Source organism: Dipodomys spectabilis, unplaced genomic scaffold (assembly GCF_019054845.1).
Source record: "Dipodomys spectabilis isolate Male_0828 unplaced genomic scaffold, ASM1905484v1 ptg000030l, whole genome shotgun sequence".
NCBI classification, from domain to species: Eukaryota; Metazoa; Chordata; class Mammalia; order Rodentia; family Heteromyidae; genus Dipodomys; species Dipodomys spectabilis.
The window spans coordinates 219,300-239,587 of record NW_024870707.1 but is presented as its reverse complement, the minus strand read 5'-3'; the positions used below and the strand labels follow the sequence as shown (position 1 = coordinate 239,587).

The window sequence follows — 20,288 nt, the reverse complement described above, 5'->3', positions numbered from 1 at the left end:
CAATTCAAAGCCAGCCCAGACAGGAAAGTCTGTGAGACTCTTAGCACTAATTAACCACCAGAAAACCCAGAAGTGAAGCTGTGGCTCAAAGTGGTAGAGTATTAGCCCTGAGAAAAAGAGCTCAGGGATAGCACCCAGGCCCTGAGTTGAAGCCCCAGGAAACAACAACAACAACAACAACAACAATCATCTGAGAAATACCAAGGCTGACCTTCTGTCCTCTCTTCTGGGAATCGCATGGCCCAGCCCAGCATGCAGCCTTTCCAGACCAACTTTCTTATTGATGAACAACTTCACTCATGGGGTCCCCTTTCAGTACCCTGAGGGCTGTGTTTCTCCATCCCCTTCTGGGTTTGTTTAGATCAGTGACTCTGTGTGTGTCTGGCTTTGCCACTTCTTGAAAATTAACTCTGGACCAAGTACCTATAGGACTCGCAACCCAAGATTCTTTCAGGACAACTGGCAGGCCCAATAGGATGGAGTGAATGAGGCTGCAAGTGAATGTGGTTGAGTCATCCTTGTACACCTCACCTTTTTATACAGGTCCCACAGGCGGTAGTAGAAGAGGCGGCAGGAGAGGCAGCCGAAGCGCAGATAAGGGCTCAGGCCTGTGGGGCTGGCCAGCAGGGAATTGGCATTCATCCGGGGTCTCTCATAGTTGGCAACCCAGGCCTGCAATGGGGAAGCAAGGTGGCAAAACAAAAAGCCTAGATGTTACAGATGGGGAAAAAACAAACAAACAAGGTCCTGGAAGCTTGAGGGTTTTCCTGAAGTCAAAGAACAGAAAGGCATAGAGCTCACTGGCTCTTTATGGTAGCAAAGGTGGACATGGAACCACTACCAGGGCAAACAAGAGGCCATGCTCTTGGCCTGACTTTGCCAGGGAAATGGGCTTTGGCCCCTCAGCCACTATCTATTAAATAAGAACAGAATTTCCCATCCCTTGAGACTTAAATGAGAAAATTCTGTTAGCATAGAACAAACTCTGTAATTATATAGAAGAAAAAAATAATATTCCTAGCTCAGCTCTTGTCACCAGGGGGTGGAGGTGATGACATAGACATCCCAAACTCTGCGCCTTTATTCAACAGCAGCCAGGGAAGGCAGGAACTCACAACCCATTTCTGGGGACCAACAGAGAGACAGTCACTTCTGGGGCCGCTTGCCATAGAATATGATTGGGCATGTGTTTATTAACAGCCACTGGCATAGTGCTTTACTTTCCTGACTTGTCCTTGCCGCATGCTCTTATTCCACCTCCACTGTTCTCTGAGCAGCAGCCATTCTGAATACAAGAAGGCAGGCTCCAAAGGCTCCCATGCCCTCTTGAGGTTCCAGAGAAGGGAGGGGATTCTAAGAAACAGGGCTGCAGAACTTGGCTTCTGACTCCAAGTTCAGTCTCCTACATTTATGGCTAATAACTACTTTCTCTTCCTCCCCTTCTCCACACTCTCCAGAGACCTCCACCCACCCCACCAGCCTTTAGATCACTGACCTTTCTTCCTTCCTTATAGTAAGGAAACTAAGTGGGAAATACCTCAACTGTAGGCCAGAAAATCTACAAGTTCTCCTGACTCCCCAGGACGATCCCCAGGGCCAAGGCCTCCACTTGGCTTTGAGCCCTCCTCTCTTCCTTTCTTGCATAATCGTCCTAACAGTTTCCACTCCAAGAACATAAAAAATGATCTCATGTCTCCTTTCGGCAAACTAAACCAAATGAAACCAACCACCAAAACAAAAGGACTTGTGGTATGCTGTGGGACTCCATACATGGCCCTGGTCTCTTACTTCACAGCCAACTAGTCTCCATTTCCCCGCCCTACCTCTGCTTTCCAGCATACCTGGCTGGCTCCAGCCTTTACCATTCAACCTCACTGGTGCCCACTGGCCTCCAGTGACTTCCATGTCACTGAATCCTGCAGGCATTCACTGCCCTCGTATTTGTGGAGCTCTCAGTAGCCCTGGATCCTGCTCTTACTGAACCACCTCATTCCTCTATTCTTTGGGCCTCAGTGACTCCCATGACCCTCCAGAGACACTCTCTTGGGTGCCTCTCACCTGGCTAGCTGCTGGCTATGCCTACCACAGGCTCTACTTCCTCTGCCCACCCCTTCAATGTTGGAGCCCTGGGCTCTTCCCTAGATCCTCTGGTCCCATAGCTCCCAAAACCATCTCTTGGCAGACAATCACCATGTCTGCAGGTCTAGTCCTGATGGTCCATCCAGCCTTGCATAAACACTCTTTTCTTTAACTCACACTTCTGTTGGCTTCCCTTATTCAGAAAAAGCACCTTCTACTGACCAAATGTTATGCAAATATATCCTTTTATTCTCATTCTCTACTGCAACCAATCTGGTTTAACTAAGATCATATCTATACTGGACAACAGTGACAGCTTTGGACTGCTCCCCATCTGCGTTATCTGAGCTCCCTCTAGTCTACCCTCCACACTGGGGCCAGAGTGCTCATACTACTCTTGGGACTGAGTCCCAAATCTTTTTTCCTTTTGTACCAGTACTGGTGCTTGAATTCAGGGCCTTCCACTTTCACTTAGCTTTTTCATTCAAGGCAAGCCACACCTCCATTTCTGGCTTCTTGTTGGTTGATTGGAGATGAGCCTCAGGGACTTTCCTTTCTGTGCTGGCTTTGAACCTTGATCCTCAGATCTCAGCAATCTGAGTAGCTAGCATCACAGGCTTGATCCACCAGTGCTCAGCTAATTTTTTTACTTTTGCAAAGCATGCTGGGAAGACAATTTTATTCTTCTAGTTTTTTGCCTTTTTTTTTTGCCAGTCCTGGGGCTTGAACTCAGGGTCTGGGCACTGTCCCTGAGCTTCATTTGCTCAAGGCTAGTACTCTACACTTGAGCCACAGTGCCACTTCAGGCTTTTTCTTTTATGTGGTACTGAGAAATCAAACCCAGGATTTCATGCATGCTAGGCAAACACTCTACCACTAAGCCACATTCCTAGTCGCTTTGTGTTTTTTCAGGTAGCTGCCTTGCCCACACAGATGTACACCCTGAACACTAGTTTAGCCTTGGCCATTTAAAAAACTTTCATATACTATTTAAGGTCTTGCCATCTACATACTTCCTGCCATTTTTCTGTGGAAGAACCCAGTCTACTGGACTTATCAAGATTCCCAGACTGGATTTTGCTGACTGCAGTTTAATGCGTCCTCCATCTGTGTATTGCCTCCAATACACCTTGGTTGGGTAGTACCAGGGACTGGACTGGGCTTGCGTTTGGCCTTTTGGGAAGTTTAAAGGGAATACAATACTTGTTTGTGTCTATTTATGGTGTTACTGGCATTACTGGGGGGGCTTCTCTTTTTTCAGGGTGCTCACTTACTACTGAACAGCCTCAAGGTAAAGATCATAGTTTGCCTTCACCATTTTGTGTGTGAGTGCAGGTCCTAGCTTGAACTCAGGCCTAGGTGCTGTCCTTGGGGGGTTTTTCTTGCTCAAGATTAGCTCTTTGCCACTTGAGCCACAGGTTCACTTCTGGCGTTTTTTATGCTTAATTAGACATAAGCATCTTGCAGACTTTCCTGCTCAGGCTGGCTTTGAACCATGATCCTCAGATCTCAATCTTCCAAGTAGCTAGGATTACAGGTGTGAGCCACCAGTGCCCCCAAGCCTCCCTCCCCATTTCTCGCCCCCCTCCCCCCCCCCCACTTTCTTTTTAGTAACAGAATCTAATTTTCTTGTAGAAAACTGCCTTCCTTAAATTAGTGATTATCCACTAGGAACATAATGATTGAGTCAGAGGTCACATGATCCAAGCCAAGCCAACTAAAATTTACCTCAGGACTTTCCCTGAAGCTTTTGGAAAAGGGGCAATCCTTGTTGGAAAACAAACAATGGTGACCACCTTTGCTTCTGCTCAAGGAAAGCTTATCGAGAATGAGCTAACACAGAGGAAAGCAAAGCCAAGCATTCTTCGGACTTGAATCCTGCTATGCCTGAAAGCAATGTGTTAACTCCTGATTATGTGCATTAAAAACCTTCCTTTTTAAAAAGTCAACTGCAAAAAGGATACTTATGCTTTTTGACACCATAACCTTATGAACATCTGATATCCCCTGTTTAATGTGTATCAATTCTCCAGCAGATTGTGCTCCTAGAAACTTCTCTATGCCTGCCTTGTTTAGCAATGTATCTAATACCTAGAATATCCTGGCACAGGTAGCTGCTCACTTCAGACTTCAAGATCTACAAAGGTAAAACATAAACCTTCAACTCCTATCCACAAGGCACCCTTTGTTCTCCTAGGTGTATAGGTCATAGTATTTTCTCTGGCCACCACTGGGTCTTGATAGGTCCATGACAGAAGGATCCTTCCACTAATATGTGAAAAAGAGACTCCTGACTTGTGACAGAGGATAATACTCTAAAAAATGTTTGTTTGTTTTTTTTTGGGGGGGGGTCCGGTTGTGGGGCCTGAACTCTGGGCCTGGGCACTGTCTCACAGCTCTTCAGCTCAAGGCTAGCGCTCTACCACTTGAGCCACAGTGCCACTTCTGGCTTTTTTCTTTTTGCTTATGTGGTGCTGGGGAATCAAACCCAGGGCCTCATGCATGCAAGGCAATTGCTCTACCACTGAGCCACCTTCCCAGCCCAGGTTATTAAAGTTTTGTTTGTAAAAAAAAAAAAAAAAAAGTTTTGTTTGTTTCTGTCTCAGGGGACTGAACCTAGGATCTTGACCATGCTAGGCATGCATGTGGCTCAGCTACATCTCCAGACAGAGAAAGCTGGTCCCCTTTATAGCCTCTGGATGTTGAACCTCAACTCTTGGCCTCAGCTGATTGAAACCTCCAGATGGGAACATTGAGGCTGCTGGGTTCAGGGAGGCTGAGACCATTAGCACAGCTGTCAGTTCTGGCTAGGTATCTTCAAGGCTGGGAAAACATTTTTCACAAGCAGGCCTGCCTTGACCTCCTTGTTCCTGTGTAATCGTCTGGCTGCTGAGCAAAATGTCTTACCATATGAGCAGGAATAGAAAACGCTGTGCCTCTAAGGGCTCAGTCTCCAAGCTGGATGGAGGGGCAGGGAAAAAGGGACTAGCAGGCAATTCTGTCTGGAGAAGCTACTCTGCTCCTCTAGTTGCAGGGTGATGAGGGCCTTGACACACTGCTGAGGAGTACTTCTGGGGCCTCAGGCTCCTTTTCTCTTGCCAACCCTCACTGCTCTGGGAGGTGAGCTATTTGCTCTCTGGGACCAAGCAAATGGAAATCAAAGCCTGGAAGGAGATCCAGCAAAAGATGGAAGACATCGACATAAAATGACTGATCATTTGCACTTTTCCAACCAGAAACCTTTTGGTAAAGGGGAGCTGACTCAGAACTGAAAAGAAAGATGGAGTAAACTCTGCAATCATACCGAACTATTTCTCACTGCTGCTTACCTCAGGCAAGATATTTAATTTCCCTAAGCCTCAATTTCATAATTGGAAATACTGCCTTGTAGGGATGCAGATAAGACTAAAGGAGAAAATGCTAGCAGGCCCTGATTCCAGGAACACCTCAAGGACCAGCTGGAGGTAAGGATTCTCAATGGTAACAGCCAGGCTATTTTTGTCATTGGGAGTTTTCACTTTTCACCAGCAGAGCTCTGGACACCAAGGGACACGGACCTGACACGAACCTGCTGCATGGGTGCAGTATCTGCAGTTCTGTGGCTTGGAAATGGGGCCATACCTTCCGTTCCAAGTGTTTATCCAAGCGGGCCAGAGCTTCTGTCTCTCCTCCTTGCCAGACAGCGGGGCCAAGTCCTTCCGTGGGGAACCCTGCAAGAGGAGTAGCAGGTCACAGAGCTAGAGGTCTCATCCTTGGAACTGAGAAGAACCTTCACTTCTAGGTCACCGTGGGTTTCTCCCTACCGTTGCTAGTTTTTTCCTCTCTCTCAACTTCCCCATCCCCCCGCCCCTCACCATTCTAGGCCACTGTGAACCAGCCTGGTTCAGATTATCTGGCAGTGACTGATTTTCAGGTGGGAAAAGCTACTGGGTTCAGATCAAAAGATGGGAGGAGGGGGCAGGGAGAAGTAGAGGAAGGGTGGAGTCATCCTGGTATTGAGAAGCCTGTGGATACACCAGTACCAGACAGCCCCCTATTGTCTAAAAGGGGGACGTACACAAATAAGAGTATGAGCTAGAGATTATAGAGATATGAACTGCAAGACAGAAAGGACAGATAGCAAAATTATAGTGACTGTCTTGGGGATGAATGTTAGTAGTAACAGTGATATTAGTGCCACCTTTGCTGCTCTGGATTTCCTGGATTTTCTATGATAACAGACACCACTTTGACAAAGAAGTAAGATGTTTTCCACACTGGAAGCTGTGGCTTGTGGGGGATGCACGCACCCAGCTCCTCCAGGGAGGGCACGCCATAGGTGTCATCGTGATTTTCCTGGATCTCAGCCCTGCAGCTCTCCATCTGCTGGCTGGTCACCGAGCCCACTGGCTTCTTGGGCAGCTCCATGCGGCTGATGATGGCCTGAAAGCGCTTGTAGGTGAGGGGAGGCTTCTGCCCATTCAGCTCAATGATCCTGGGGGTTCAAAACACACTGGGATCACTCATGCTTTGGGTCCCAACCCACCCAAAACAAAGCCTAGACTGTGAAGCTTTGACAGTGCCTTCCTCCTCTGCTTTCATAGGTACTACCCCTGAAAGGAAAGGACAGGAAGGCTGTGTCTCCATTTTACCGAGAGGAAAAATGAAGCCCAAAGAGTTGGAGTAGGTGCCTCAGGTAATGGAGCAAGGCAGGGCCAAAGCCAGGACATCAGGTTCGCTGGTGTCCACGCACAGCCCGCCTAAAGACAGAGACCGACCATATCTCTGGCATCACAGAAACATCCCACTGGCCTTCTGGTACCTGACCTATTTGACCCCACATGGGACCTTGGATTAACTTCTTTAAGAGCTGAAAATGTTCCTTTCTTAGAAGATCATCTTCCTGTTATCCCTTGTTTAGAAGAAAGAGGTAGTGGCCAGTTGATGGTCCTAAGTCGCAGAATGGGGCTGGGGTCAATAGAACAACTAAGCCTCAGAAAGTTTTGCAGTATACAAAGTACTTTTCATGTATAGGGAATGTCACTGCACTCATACAAGAAGGGAAGTTTAAAGGTGAAGAAGAACCTAGTACTGGTGGCTCACTCCCATAATCCTAGGTACTCAGGAAGCTGAGATCTGAGAATTATGGTTAGAAGCCAGCTGGGGCAGGAAAGTTGGCAAGCCTCTTATCTCCAATTAACCACCAGAAAACCGGAAGTGGTGTGCTAGTCTGGAGGGAAAATGCTGAGGGACATGCCCAGGCCCTAAGTTCAAGCCCCATGACTGACCGCCCCCACCCCCACACCCCAAGAAAAAGGTGAAGAAGAGAATGTAGCTATTTATATAATGATAAATTGGAATGGCTGCGGCCAGATTCCTGGGGATCTTGTTGGCCAAGAAGCAGCTTATGCAAGGCCTGGCTGGCTGGGAAGTTCATTTCCTGGTTTGTTCTCTTTGCGCTCCCTCTATTAGCAGAGACAGAGGCTGGCGGCTGCCTCTGCAGTCCTTCTCCTCCTCTGGCACGTGGCAGGAGGAAAAGCTCCACACCAAGCCTCTCCTCCTAGGGCCCAGGCTCACGTGCACAGCTGTGTGACCTGGTCTCTTGGCAGCCAGCCCTGGGTTGGGAGAGCAGGGCAGGGAGGGGGGCAGTGATGGCTGCTGGCTTGGTAACAGCAGAAGAAAGGCAACAGCTCCAGTGGGAAAGGGGAGGAGAAGTCTGAAACTCTGAACTCTGAAAGCACAGAGGGAAAGGGGCTCTCCTCTGGGTCAACAGCTCTCTGGCAGGGGAGCCCCCCCGCCCCCCCCATCAGCATCAGAATGTAAAGCCTGGAAACCTAGATATCCAGGGAAGCCCCAGTTAGGAAACTGGGCCCATGAGAACATAGGTCTACTGGAAGATGGGGTCCACTGATGTCAGACAGAAGGCAGGGACAGGAGGAGCTATCCTCAATTCAGAAGTCAGAGAAAACAGACCAGAGTGGCTACAGGTTGACAAGGAAAGTATTGCTTTCTAAATCTTCATTCATAGGGCACCAAGGTCAGGAGCAAGGCAGAAGGGAGCAGGAGGCACTATGGGGCAGCAGCAGGTCTATGAAGATCCTGAGAGGATCCTAACAAGCTTCTTTGTCATCCAAATCAGGCAAGTGCTTTGTGACTTGTTCTTCAAGCCCCAACTCTTGACCACATATCTCCAGCTTCTAGAAAATGCCAGAGTTCATGAGCCAAGCAGCCTTATCTGCTCGACAGGGGCCCAAGTCAATAATCCTACAATGGGCAACTTGAGCCTATGTCCTGCAGCTTACCTGTCCAGGTCATAGAGGGTATGGGAGTTCTCAGTCACCACTTCCACACCAGCCTCCTTGGCCATCTTCATGATGGCTGCATCCCGTTCTTTCCCAAAGGGTTCCGAGTCATATTCAAAGGTCAAGCGGGTCACCCCCCATTCCTGTGGGGACAGAATTTGTTACACTCATGTTTGGGGAGGAAGGGGGGATATAGTGTACAGTCCCTTCCTGAGAGTGAACACAATGGCTACAGAACAATTTAGGAACAATAACCAGAACTGGAGAGCGAACATCATAGTATGAGGAGGGCAGCCAGTGAGGGGAGGCTGTAGTAGAGTCAGGGGGGAGGCCCTGTGTACTCACTACACCCCTGAGGTGGGAGAATACAGAGGGAAGCTATAAATACAACCCTCCCGGGGGAGCCCCAGGCCCAGAAAGAGCAGTGACTCATGGTGGATACAGCCCGAGACAGGATCACCACCTCCTGCCTGCTCTGCAAACCTCTCCCCGAGCTTCTCACAGCCTGCAAACTTGTGGCCTAGTTTTTCTGGCAGCTCAGTGCTATGTGAAGTGTCTTAATGGTTTCCACAGCAACACTCCTGAGGCCAGAAGCAAACAGAGCTAATAGGTCCCAGCTCTCAGAGCTGGGGGAGGAGTGCTCCTTAGTCCAGAGGCCGGAGAAAACAAAGCAACTGCAGGTAAAGAAGGGAAGTCTTTTCTAAGTCTTTAGTTACTTCTGGAACGAATTTCTCAGACTCCTAGCAACACCAGGAGAAAGCTGACCCAGTGAAAGGCTACAAGACAATCTACAGAAAGCCTTATAGTTTGTAACTAGAAGAAAAATATTCTGTGTGTGTGTTTTTTTTTTTTTTTTCCGGTTGTGGGCCTGAACTCGGCCTGGGCGCTGTCCCTCAGCTCTTCAGCTCAAGGTTAGCCCTCTACCACATGAGCCACAGCGCCACTTCCGGCTTTTTCTGCTTATGTGGTGCTGAAGAATCGAACCCAGGGCCTCATGCATGCAAGGCAAGCACTCTGCCACTGAGCCACCTTCCCAGCCCTAGAAGAAAAATATTCTAACCAGTCTGTGATTAGTCTTCCTTAAAGCTTGCAACCTAAAGGGCAAATGCCCTGGCCATGCACAGGCTGGTTTGGTCCTGACTCAGCCCTATTGGGTGGGAATGGGTCCTTAGGAGACTGAAAATCCATAGTTCAAGCGTAAATGTTTACTGTTTATTATTATTATTTTTTGTTGTTGTTGTTGTGGGGCCTGAACTCTGGGCCTGGGTGCTGTCCCTCAGCTCTTCAGCTCAAGGTTAGTGCTCTACCATTTGAGCCACAGTGCCACTTCTGGCTTTTTCTGCATATGTGGTGCTGAGGAATTGGACCCAGGGTCTTGTACATGCAAGGCAAGCACTCTACTACTGCCCCAGCCCTACTGTTTATTCTTTATAAGCCATGGTCTATGCTTAACAGTTCATACATGCTGCTAGTAAATATGCATATAACATATTAATAACACCCTAAGCTTCAGAATGATTCTACTATGCCTTGGTCCTGTATCTCCCTCACACTTATCCTATGGCAATGAAACTGCCCTTCACCTGCCTACTACATAGTAGGACCTCCATTAAGTAAATACCATTAAGTAAAAACCCTCCAGACTTGGGTTGGCTCTGAATTACTAGGAGAGATAGGAACAATGTGAAAGGATTAAAAAAAAAAAAAGCAAAAATCACAAAAACAAAAAACTCACTTTTTTAAACAAAAAACTCACTTTTTTGTGGCTGTGCTAGGGACCAAATCTAGGATTTCATGCATGTTAGGCAAGCACTCTACCACTGAGCTACATCTACAGCCTGGCAAATGCATTTGTATCATATGGTGGGTAAACACCCAGCTATGGGGTCAGCTTCCTGACCATGAATGTATTATTGTCCCCTCACCTATAAAAGTGGGAGAGATACCCATTCCATTGAGCTACTGAAAGGGGTGAGTTAATGTGTTTGGAACAATGCTTGACTCATAGTTGGCCCTCAATGAACATTAGTAACTATAATATTGAATGATCTGTATGTGCATGTAATTACATAGAGAGGGGAAAGTGAATGATGATATCTTTACAAGGCTATTTGCCTTCACGTCAGACTTTCCAGCCTGTCATGGAGCTGGAGCAAAGGGGGCATAAAAGCCATTGTGTGCTGCTGAGGATGGAGAATGCCCTAAAACCAACCCTCTGTGAATACTTCTGCCTCTACTTGGAACTTACAACGTCTTTTCTTTTTTGTAAGTCATAGGGCTTGAACTCAGGACTGAGCAATGTCCCTGAGTTCTTTCACTGAAAGCTAATGCTCTACTACTTTGAATCATACCTCCACTTCTGGTTTTCTGGTGGTTAATTGGAGACAAGAGTCACAGGCTTTCTTGCCTTGGCTGGCTTCAAACCACAATACTCAGCTCAGCCTCCTGAGTAGTTAGGATTACAAGCGTGAGCCACCAGCACCCAGCTTACAACATGCTTTTTTTTCTTTCTTTCTTTTTTTTTTTTTGGTCGGTTGTAGAACTTGAACTCTGGGCCTGTCCATGAGCTCTTCAGCTCAAGGCTAGCACTCTACCACTTGAGCCACAGTGCCACTTCTGGTTTTCTGGTAGTTAATTGGAGATAAAAGTCTCACTGACTTTGAACTGTGATCCTCAGATCTCAGCCTCCCAAGTAGCTTAGGATTACAGTGTAAACCACCAGCACCTGGCCCCAACATGCTTTTTAAAGAAGCCGGCCCCTGACTACTTCAAAAGCACTTCTGAACACACCAAGCATCAATTTCACCAAGGCAAAACATGATGGGAATATGGTACAAATAAAACTTTTATTTATTTATTTATTTTAAAAAAGCTGGCCCCCAATATTATAAACAGAAGCCTACCTGGCATCAAGTAAAGATTTTATCAGTCATTCCCTCAGACAGGCTGACTTTTTTCCCCCAAATAAGCAGAGCAAAGTGAAGTGGGAAACGCCCCTTGATAAACAGGAAACTCCACCCTCAAAGTCCTGGCTAGAAGGAGCCCTCATAAACTTTACTGGCTGGAGCCAAGCAAATATCTAAGGAGGGCTGAGGCAGTTAGCCTGGAATGACTTACCACATTGCCTGTCTGCACTGAGCTGGAGACTTTCCAACAAGACACTGGTTCACAAAAAATGTCTTTCCTTAACACAGTTTCCATTCTGTTGGCAAGCCGACTGGCTTGCTTTTGCCTCCCACTTCCTCAGCAGCCAGGAGCGGCCAGACCTGTGGCAACATTGCCATTTCCTTGCTCACCATAGCATCTCCCTCAGCCTGAGGGCAAGCCTAGGGAGTGGGTCTCCCTGTCTCCACTTTGCCCTGCAAACTCACCTTGAACAGCCTTGGGAACACATCAGCTGGCTGTCCCCGGACCACAAACAGGCGGGAGTTCAGTTTCCTTAGGCTTGTGTCCAGATCTTCCAGAGACTGCAGAAGGAACCTGCCGAGAGCACACAGGGTTTGTTAGTGATAAGGGAATAAAGAGGCACTGCTTCCTAGCAAAGCACGGACAAATGGCCCTGCTATTCATGGCAAACAAGTGGTGTGGTGAGCCTGGAGACTGGAGGCCTGGGTGCTGGCCCAGGAGGAATGGGTGTGGGCCAGCACTGCCTGGGTAGAAATCTTCCTAGTTGTGTGACATCAGGCAGAGACTTAACCTCTAAAGGCTTGTTTTCTCATCTGTAATATGGAATTAAAATCAGAGGCTATGGAAGTGCTAAAATGCCAGCACTCATACAATTGCTAAGGAAAGAAAAGCAGAGGTTTGGGAAAAACAAAACAAAACAAAAAACAAACAACCAAAGCACTCAGCACACAGCCTGGCACATAGAAGTCAGGAGTAAACATAAGCCATAGCCACAGTTGTGTTTCTAAGTGATCAGAGACAAGTCGGCATTCCCTCGAGCCTGGGGTGCTGTATGGAACTACTGGGCTGGCACCAGGTAGTTGTGAGAACTAGAGGATGAAAGCTGAGAACACCAGCTGTGGACTAGGCATGGAAGCTATGAGGAACACTACCAATCCCATCTCACAACCCACTGGTTTGTCTGCATTCATGGTTTGGGCTACACATCTGTTTAATGAGCCAGCCCCCCCACCCCCATCCCCCACCAGCCTAGTACCATCCCCAGGCTTTGATTGGAGATGGCTTCTTCTCCAGGTCTTCCCACTGCTGTGGCAGCCAGGTTCTAATCCAAACAGGGACAAGGGCCTTAGAAGATGCTTCTGGATAGATGATACCTAGTGTACAGGTGGGGGGAGGAGAGACTACAGATACTCAAAGCCCCTTCAAGAAAGCTGGGTCACCAGGAGAAAGACAGATAAAAAGTCTTACTTTGAAATTAAATAAACATTTTAACCTGATAACTAGTCATGGGGTTCAACACTCCAGTGACAAAACGGCGCACAGGAAAGTGTCCTCTCTTCTTTCCTTCTCAGAGGCAAACGAGGTTATCAATTTCACTATGCATCTGTCATGCTTGTGTGTGTGTGTGTGTGTGTGTGTTTGTGCGCACGTGCACGCTCATGCCAATCCAGGGGCTTGAATTCAGGGCTTGACTGCTGTCCCTATTTTGCTCATGGTTAGCGCTCCATCACGTTGAGCCACAGAGCTACTTTCAGTTTTACTGGTGGTCAATAGGAAGAGTGCCATGGACTTTCCTCAGATCTCAGCCTTCTGAGTAGCTAGTCTCACAGGAACTGAGCCACCAGTGCCCAGCTCTGTTATGCTTTTTAAGTGCATTTCCTCATTTAATTATCTCAATACATTTTGAAAGAAGGCATACTATCCCCATATCTTTATAGATGAGGAAACTGAGAAAAAAAAAAGTAATTTACTTAAAAGAGACAGAGCTGGCATAAGAACCTATGTGAGTCAGACTTTGAAACCCATATTTTTTTTCCCCTCTGTGTCCCATTTCTACAAACTTGAGTGGCATGTCAGCACTGCTCCAGGGCTGAGACTGCAGCTCTGACAGACACAGCTCATGGGGGTGACCCACCGCGTTTTCATTTTCCTCAGGATTCAAGCCTGTGCCTGCCACGATCTCCTCAAAGAGCCTGCTCCCACCCATGGCCTCTCCTCCTCATTCCCAGCACTTTCCTACTATCCAAAGTAGGAGGCACTACATTTTATTTTGGGCACAATGAGGTCCTCTGCCTCCTCTGAGGCATGCTGCATTCCTTGACTACAGGAAGCAGCGTGTGTTCCAAGCCGCCACCAGTGCCAACCCCCACGGCTGCCTCTGACGTACACAATGTGACACCATGTGGCAGGCCCACATTCCAACAGCAGCCCAGCCCTGGGCCCAGCCTAGAACACTGTATTAGGTAAAGAAAATGCAGGGGGCTTGTGAAGGGCGGGGGTAGGAGATTGACAGGTTGAAAGGTGCTGTGAGCAGACCAAAAGCGCTGCCGCTGTGAATTTCTGTTTTTGAAAAAACATAGGTCCCATGGTTTCCCTTATTTGCAATAACCAGTGTATGTCTGAGACAAGCAGAAATGGTCAGATAAGTTGATGTTAGGTGAAATGAACCCCAAGATAAGGATTCAAATGTTTTTTCTTTCTTACGATTGTTTCTAGCATATTTATGAGATGATTTCTTTGTTGCTTTGTATGTCCCTCCCCGACGGTATAACCCCTGCTTTCACTGTATTTGATGTTGGTATAATTTGTGGAGGGGAAGGGCAAAAACAAATCGTTTAAATTGGGATGTCGGTGGACCCATTGCAACGAAGAGATGTACAAGTCGTTATGTTGAAAACGAGCTTTACAACTTTGGCAGGGGTGGGGGAGCTGGGAAGGGATGGGAAAGAGGGAAACAAAGGAGGAGGCAACAATGCTTGATAAGAAATGTACACATTATCTTGCCCATGTAATTGTAACCCCTCGGTACAGTATTTTCACAATTAAAAAAAAAAAAGCAGACATGCTCTGAATACTGCACGATCTGCACATGCCACACTTGTACCAGCCTCCCCTAGGCCTCAATGTTCTTAAAATTCCACAACACTAGGGCAGAGGGCCCTCAATCAGTCTCCCAGAAATGTCCCCTTTATTTTGTGGGGAGGTCCTCTTCTCTCACAGTCCACCAGGCTGCATAGGATTTCCATCTCTAGCCATAACTAAGGCTGAAATGAAATCTAGGTTCCAGAACCTTGCAATCTGCCTTCTATAGAACTCTATTTTTAGGCCTCATTTACTAAAAGGAGAATTTCCTATAGGGTTTTAAAAGTACAGATCTGAGAGGCTTTTCTTTTGACTAGAGACCTTTAGGCTGAGGCAGCAACAAACAATGCTAATGGTGATAATGGCAATAAATCACATTTAAGGTTTATTCACAGAGAACCCAGACACTCATCTACTTGTTTTACAAACATTACATCATTTCATTTCTCTTTTCTTTTTCTTTTTTGTGCCAGTCCTAGGGTCTCATGGACTTTCCTGCCCAGGCTGGCTTTAAACTGAGATCCTCAGATCTCAGCCTCCTAAGTAGCTAGGATTACATGTGTGAGCCACTGGTGCCCAGCACCTCATTTCTTCTGGAAGCAGCCTGTTAACTAGGTGCTATTTTCCTTCCCATTCTACAGATGAAGAGATTAAGTAACCACTGTCATCACTTATCTAGCAAGTGGCCAGAATTCAGTGTTTTAGTTCTTAGCTCCCAGGATCTGCTAATTTTGAGCAGTAAGTAGTGAAGTGGTGCTGCCATCCCAGGGCTCAGTTGTTATTAGGGAGTGGTGCCATGTGAGCCCAACTCAACCAATACCCTGCTGCCAGATCTTTGCTCCTTCAAGTGTGGTCTGAGGCTAAGCATGCTGCTGTGGGCTACGTACTCCCAGAAGCTTGCTGGAATGCAGAATCCCAGACCTCCACAAGGAGAATCTGAATTTTATATAATGATTACCTGGACTGCTCTGGAAAATGGCCTTTTTGCTTTTGCTTAAAAGTTATCTTTTTTGTTTCCTCCAAATTTTTTTGGTTGAGTACCCCCCACCCTATGCACCCCCATCCTGGTTTCTGCCTTTAATTTGGGCCCTGAGAAATGCTGTCTAACTTCCCTCCAAAGTGAAATGCTGCAGGGCTTTTCCAGGCAGCAGGTGCTCAGTATATCTTTCCAGACAGGTCTAAACCCTGCTAGCTATAGGCCGGAGCTCTGAGGAGGCCCCATGGACAATGCCAGCCTCGAGGCAGCCAGAGAAAGAGAGGCATCATTCTGGCATCATCTTTCAAGCCTGCCACTAACATTGCTGCATAACACCAAAAGAACTGAACAACGCTGCTACTGGGGCAGATATAGGCATTCAACCCTCAAAGAGAAAGAACTCTGGGCCTTCCTCTGTCCTCCCTTAAAGCCTCCACCACACACAGTCAGCTCCTCTGCACTCTAGTGCAGGGAACTCCAAAGGAAAACAGTCTGGGTATTGGTGGGAGGTGGGGGGGAGGAAAGGAGGAAGGCTGGCACCTCATCCTTGTCTGTTCCAAGCTGAGCTCACATGGCCAAAATTCAGGCCACAATGGTCCTGTGTGAACAGTTAAAGCTCACCCTTTGGATTAGACAACACGTGCAATGGAATTACATTATGTAAGGCCCATAGAGCCAGAGGCAGACAGAATTAGAGAAAAACCAAATTGGGATTTCTAAAATACAGAAAGGGCTCTGTAACTCCATAATGCTAGCCCTTTAGAATAAAAAAGCAGATCCTCTGATTACATTCTTAAACCTAGGGAATACCTTTTCAAGGGACAGCAGATTCTCTGTTGTGAAATGTCTCATTTGTTGGTCATGGGAAGAGAAAGGATGATAGTGAATTGGTGATCGTCCTTGACCCAGTTCCTCTGCTTCAAGCCAAGGTTATCTAACCATAATGGTGATACCACTGGCCGGCACAGAGTGGCAACATAGGATATTAATAGAAGTTAACTTCTAAGTAATTAAGAAAGCTTAAAGTCCCATGAAAAAGTGTAACCTACAGTCACAATGCATGGCACTGGGATTGCTTTCTAAGTCTCATTCAGATGAAAACACATTTTTTTTCTAATTTCAAAGAGAAAGATGAAGGTTTTCATCCCTCTTGGGCAAATGGAACCATCCCTGGCTGTAGAACAGTAAAGTGCCTTTCTTGGGTATCAGAGTAAATAGCCGGGAAAAATACAAATTTCCCTAGCAGCAGACTCAGTCCTCTGCCTTGCTTCTTGCTGAACAAGTTCCAAGGAAGCCTTGTCCTCTTTCGGCAGTGTTTAGCTCCCAGCATTTGGGAGGAGACACACCCAGGAGTTCCCCGTTTGCCTCATTTACTAATTCTAAGAGAAATGAGCTGAGAGAGAACACATTTTGTTTTTACTAATTCCCTCTGTCCTGGAAGTTCCTGAAAGAGGTGCAACACAGAGCCAGGAACCAAATGATTCGACAAAGCATGAGGAGAACGGTTGCAAGCATCTGTCTAGCTTGACACAGGCAGAGAAAGGTAATTCGAAGCAGCAAGGGCCTCTTTTTGAGTACCCATTTTAAAATCTAGAAGCTGCTTGCATCTTTCCTTCTCACTGTAGTTATCTCCTTCCAGATGTGACAAGCTTGAGGAAGGAGTGCATGGGGGGAAAGGCATAGGGCTTAGCCAACTGATAACTGAAAAGACATTCTTGGGGTTCATAGTTACAATTAGCCTATAAACGTCCCTCTATTACCAAGGAAGTAAAATGCTAGACTTTGCCTGTGCCAATAAATGCCCACATGGCTTGGTTGCCTTCCTCCAGCCTCTTTTAGACCATGCCAACAATGTTATTTTATTTCAATTCCATCTGCAAAAATAATGAAAAACAACAAACAAAATCCCACTGCGCCATAGTGAAGGATGCTTGGGACAGATTTTGATTCCCCTTGCTTCTGGAAGATGTCCCCCCCTCTCCCCCACCACCTTCCTAGAGAAGCTGTTCTGAGATAGCAACTCAGGCAGTCATTACCTGGTGGCACAATTAATAATTCCCCAGACCACTCCCAGGATGCAGAATAGTCACAGCAAATTATACATATTGTAGTTTCATAGTGCAGCTGGCTGGAACCCTCACTCTCCACCTACCTCCAGCCCTGTGCTCAAAACAGCAGGCAATTCTGCCCTCAATACATCTATGAGCTGGAGAAGAGAGGCTGGCGGGATATCTGTGGCCAGGCCCAGGAACAGTTCCCATATTCGATCTGTTTTGTGTTATTTCACCTCTTTCTCCTGAATGCCAAAATTAATGAGACGTCCTGCCAAGGCGTTGTAGCAACACACTTCCCAGGTTGCTCGGCTTGGCTTGGATCAGTTTAGTAGTCTAGTGCTTCTCAAACTCAGTAGCAAGGAGCCCTTTCAAAACTCTACTGCCCAGATCAGAGCTACTCAATCAGAAATGGAGGTGGGGCCTATGTGTCCTTGAAAGATCCTTAGATGATTCTATGGGCAGGAAGGTGGAGAAACCCTCCATTTTATTTTCTTCTGCTGCATTATGGTTGTTTACATTGTTCTTTCTTCACTAAAATGCAGGTTCTAGATCTAGAGCAAGGACACATAACTGCCTCATCACTACTGTACCCACAGTAGTGTCTGGCACATACTAGGCCCTCACTAAATAATCACCCTTCTACTATTTGCTTTCTGACACAGCCTTTGACTTCAGGATTTAATCCAGGCTTCTGAGTTGCCACCATTCATTTTTTCCTCTTTGCTCTTCAAAGCACAACTGTAAAAAGGTGACCCACAAAAATCCATAAACACCTAGATCCTAGTAAATTGCAATTTAATCAGCAAACATTTTTTGTTGTGGAGTCGGACTCTCCTCTATCACAAAGATACAGGCAATCCTATGCAATGCTTCCCCAAACCCAGTAAAAGCAGCACCTTCATGACAAAGCAGTCAGCAGAAAGCCACATTCTATTGACTCTGTTCACACTGGCACCCTGCCACCAAGAGGGGACAAAGTCTGAGGCCTGGTTTAATGTCCACACTGGAGATGGTCATTTGAGCCTGTTTGTCAACACCAACCTCCTATCTATAGAAACTGGAGCAAGAGAGCCATAGAACAGCCTGAAAACCATGTGGACAGGCTCTGTCTAGGGCTATCTTTAGTTGTTCCCTCTACAGAAAGGGGGCAGGAGGGGGCACTTAATAGACCTGCTGCTAGGAGCACTCACTTTCCCGGCAGGGCACACACTGTGGAGAAGAATAGTATGTTGAGAGCCACTGTATCCTGGGAATCAGCCTGCCCATCTGTGCAGCAAGGCTGAGAGCAAACAGCCCTCAGAACAATGCAAACAAACCAGGCATTACTTGCTGAGCCTTTTAGAGTGATGGGTACAAGATGTATCCAGATTCCTTGGTTCTGAATATTAGTTACAGAGAGAACACACCAACAACCTCAGACTCCTTGCTTCTGAATACTGGTTACAGAAAGAACACACTAACAACCTATCTGTTTCATCTTTCCTATGAACTGCTTCCTGGGAGTAGTGAAACATAGTTCATGAAACCCTAACCTACAATGGCCTGTCCTATAAAAATAGTCTAATAAAACTATATAACTTGTGGGTAGGGACAGCAGGGAAAAACTGAGGGAGAGCAAAAGAAATGTGTTCACTACTTAACTTATGAAATGGTAACCCCTCTGTACATCACCTTTATAATGACTATTTAAAAAATCATCTCATGAGAATAGGGAGAAAAGGGAGGGAGGGACATTTTGGTTCCCTCTTAAACATTTTCTATGGTGGGGGGGAGGTAATGTGGGACGAGGTGACACTGACAGGATGATCCCTGGTACAATTACTTAATAAAAAGTTTTCTAGTAAGGTCCAAGCTGCTGAAGATTGTTTACAATGGGTTATGGATTGTTCTGGAATTCAAGTACTGCAACCTAAAGATGCTCTAGGAGGAGAGTGGAGGGAATTACCTAATACTAAAGCAGGCCCTTCCAGAAGCAGGTTTGGGTGGGGAGGGAAGCCAGGATGAGGGAAAAGATGGATCTAAACAAACCAGAGGCTCAGGGGTGACCTTCACGGGGCTAGCCATGGGTTTGTGATCGGAAGCCACCCCTGCCCTCACACGGTATTTTCTCTTGGCCCTCCCAGAGCACATCCCTCAAGAGCCCACCACCAGGGGAGTCCCCATTCTGTTCCGTCCCTGGCGGGCTGCCAGTCCTAGGTAGGGCTCGTCGGCCTCACGCCTGCACGGCTTGGGAGGTCAGAACGACGGATCGTGACGTCGGTACACCGGGATCGCCGAGTGCGTGGAGGGGGCCAGAAAACGCGGGGCGAGGTGGGGCCTGGCCCACCGCGGGCGGGCGCCAGGACGGTGACTAGCCATCTCCTGGCCCCTGCCCCGCCCCTTCGGGACGGAGGGGAGGGGGTGTCAACCTCCCCATCTCCCCCCACCCCACCCAGGCCTCCGACCCCACGCGTCTCCTCACCTCCACCGGTTGATCCCCACGGATGAGGAGGCCGCGAACCACGGGTCGAGGATATAAACGCAGCGCACGCAGCGAGCCCCGCGCACGGCCGCCAGCAGCGCCGGGTTGTCGTGGAGCCGCAAGCCTTTGCGGAACCAGTGCACCGACGACGCGCCATCCGCTCCGCTCGGTGGCGCCGGGACCGCCACTGCCGCGGTCACCATAGCGGCCGCCATCGCCGTCCAGAATGCGCCCGGACGCCGCCGCTCCGCCTTCGTTGGCACCTCGAACCACGCCCACAACCCGCCCAGTGACCTATGACGCCTCCGCTCCTCCATATACCCCCGCCTCCAGGCTATCGTAGGCCCTCTCTTATTGGCTGAGGGCCTCAAGCTCGGTGATTGGCCCAGCGGCGCCAGCTCCGGCTCCGCCCACTCACGTTCCCACCATGTGTCTCTCGGCCGGGTTTA

General features: G+C 47.7%; 1 protein-coding gene across 2 annotated transcripts in view; it reads right to left on the bottom strand.

Annotated features, from left to right (window-relative positions):
• Positions 1-20,059, bottom strand: part of Cry2 (cryptochrome circadian regulator 2) — a 32,279-nt gene extending 12,220 nt beyond the window's left edge. For both annotated transcript variants that reach the window (XM_042675919.1, XM_042675917.1), the window contains exons 1-6: positions 19,840-20,059; positions 11,732-11,840; positions 8,361-8,503; positions 6,369-6,553; positions 5,701-5,789; positions 532-672 (exon numbers count right to left, since the gene is read on the bottom strand). In XM_042675919.1, the coding sequence (XP_042531853.1) occupies positions 532-672; positions 5,701-5,789; positions 6,369-6,553; positions 8,361-8,503; positions 11,732-11,840; positions 19,840-20,054 (882 nt within the window). In that variant the 5' untranslated portion in view covers positions 20,055-20,059. The remainder of the gene's footprint in view (positions 1-531; positions 673-5,700; positions 5,790-6,368; positions 6,554-8,360; positions 8,504-11,731; positions 11,841-19,839) is intronic.
• Positions 20,060-20,288: the final 229 nt, after the last annotated feature.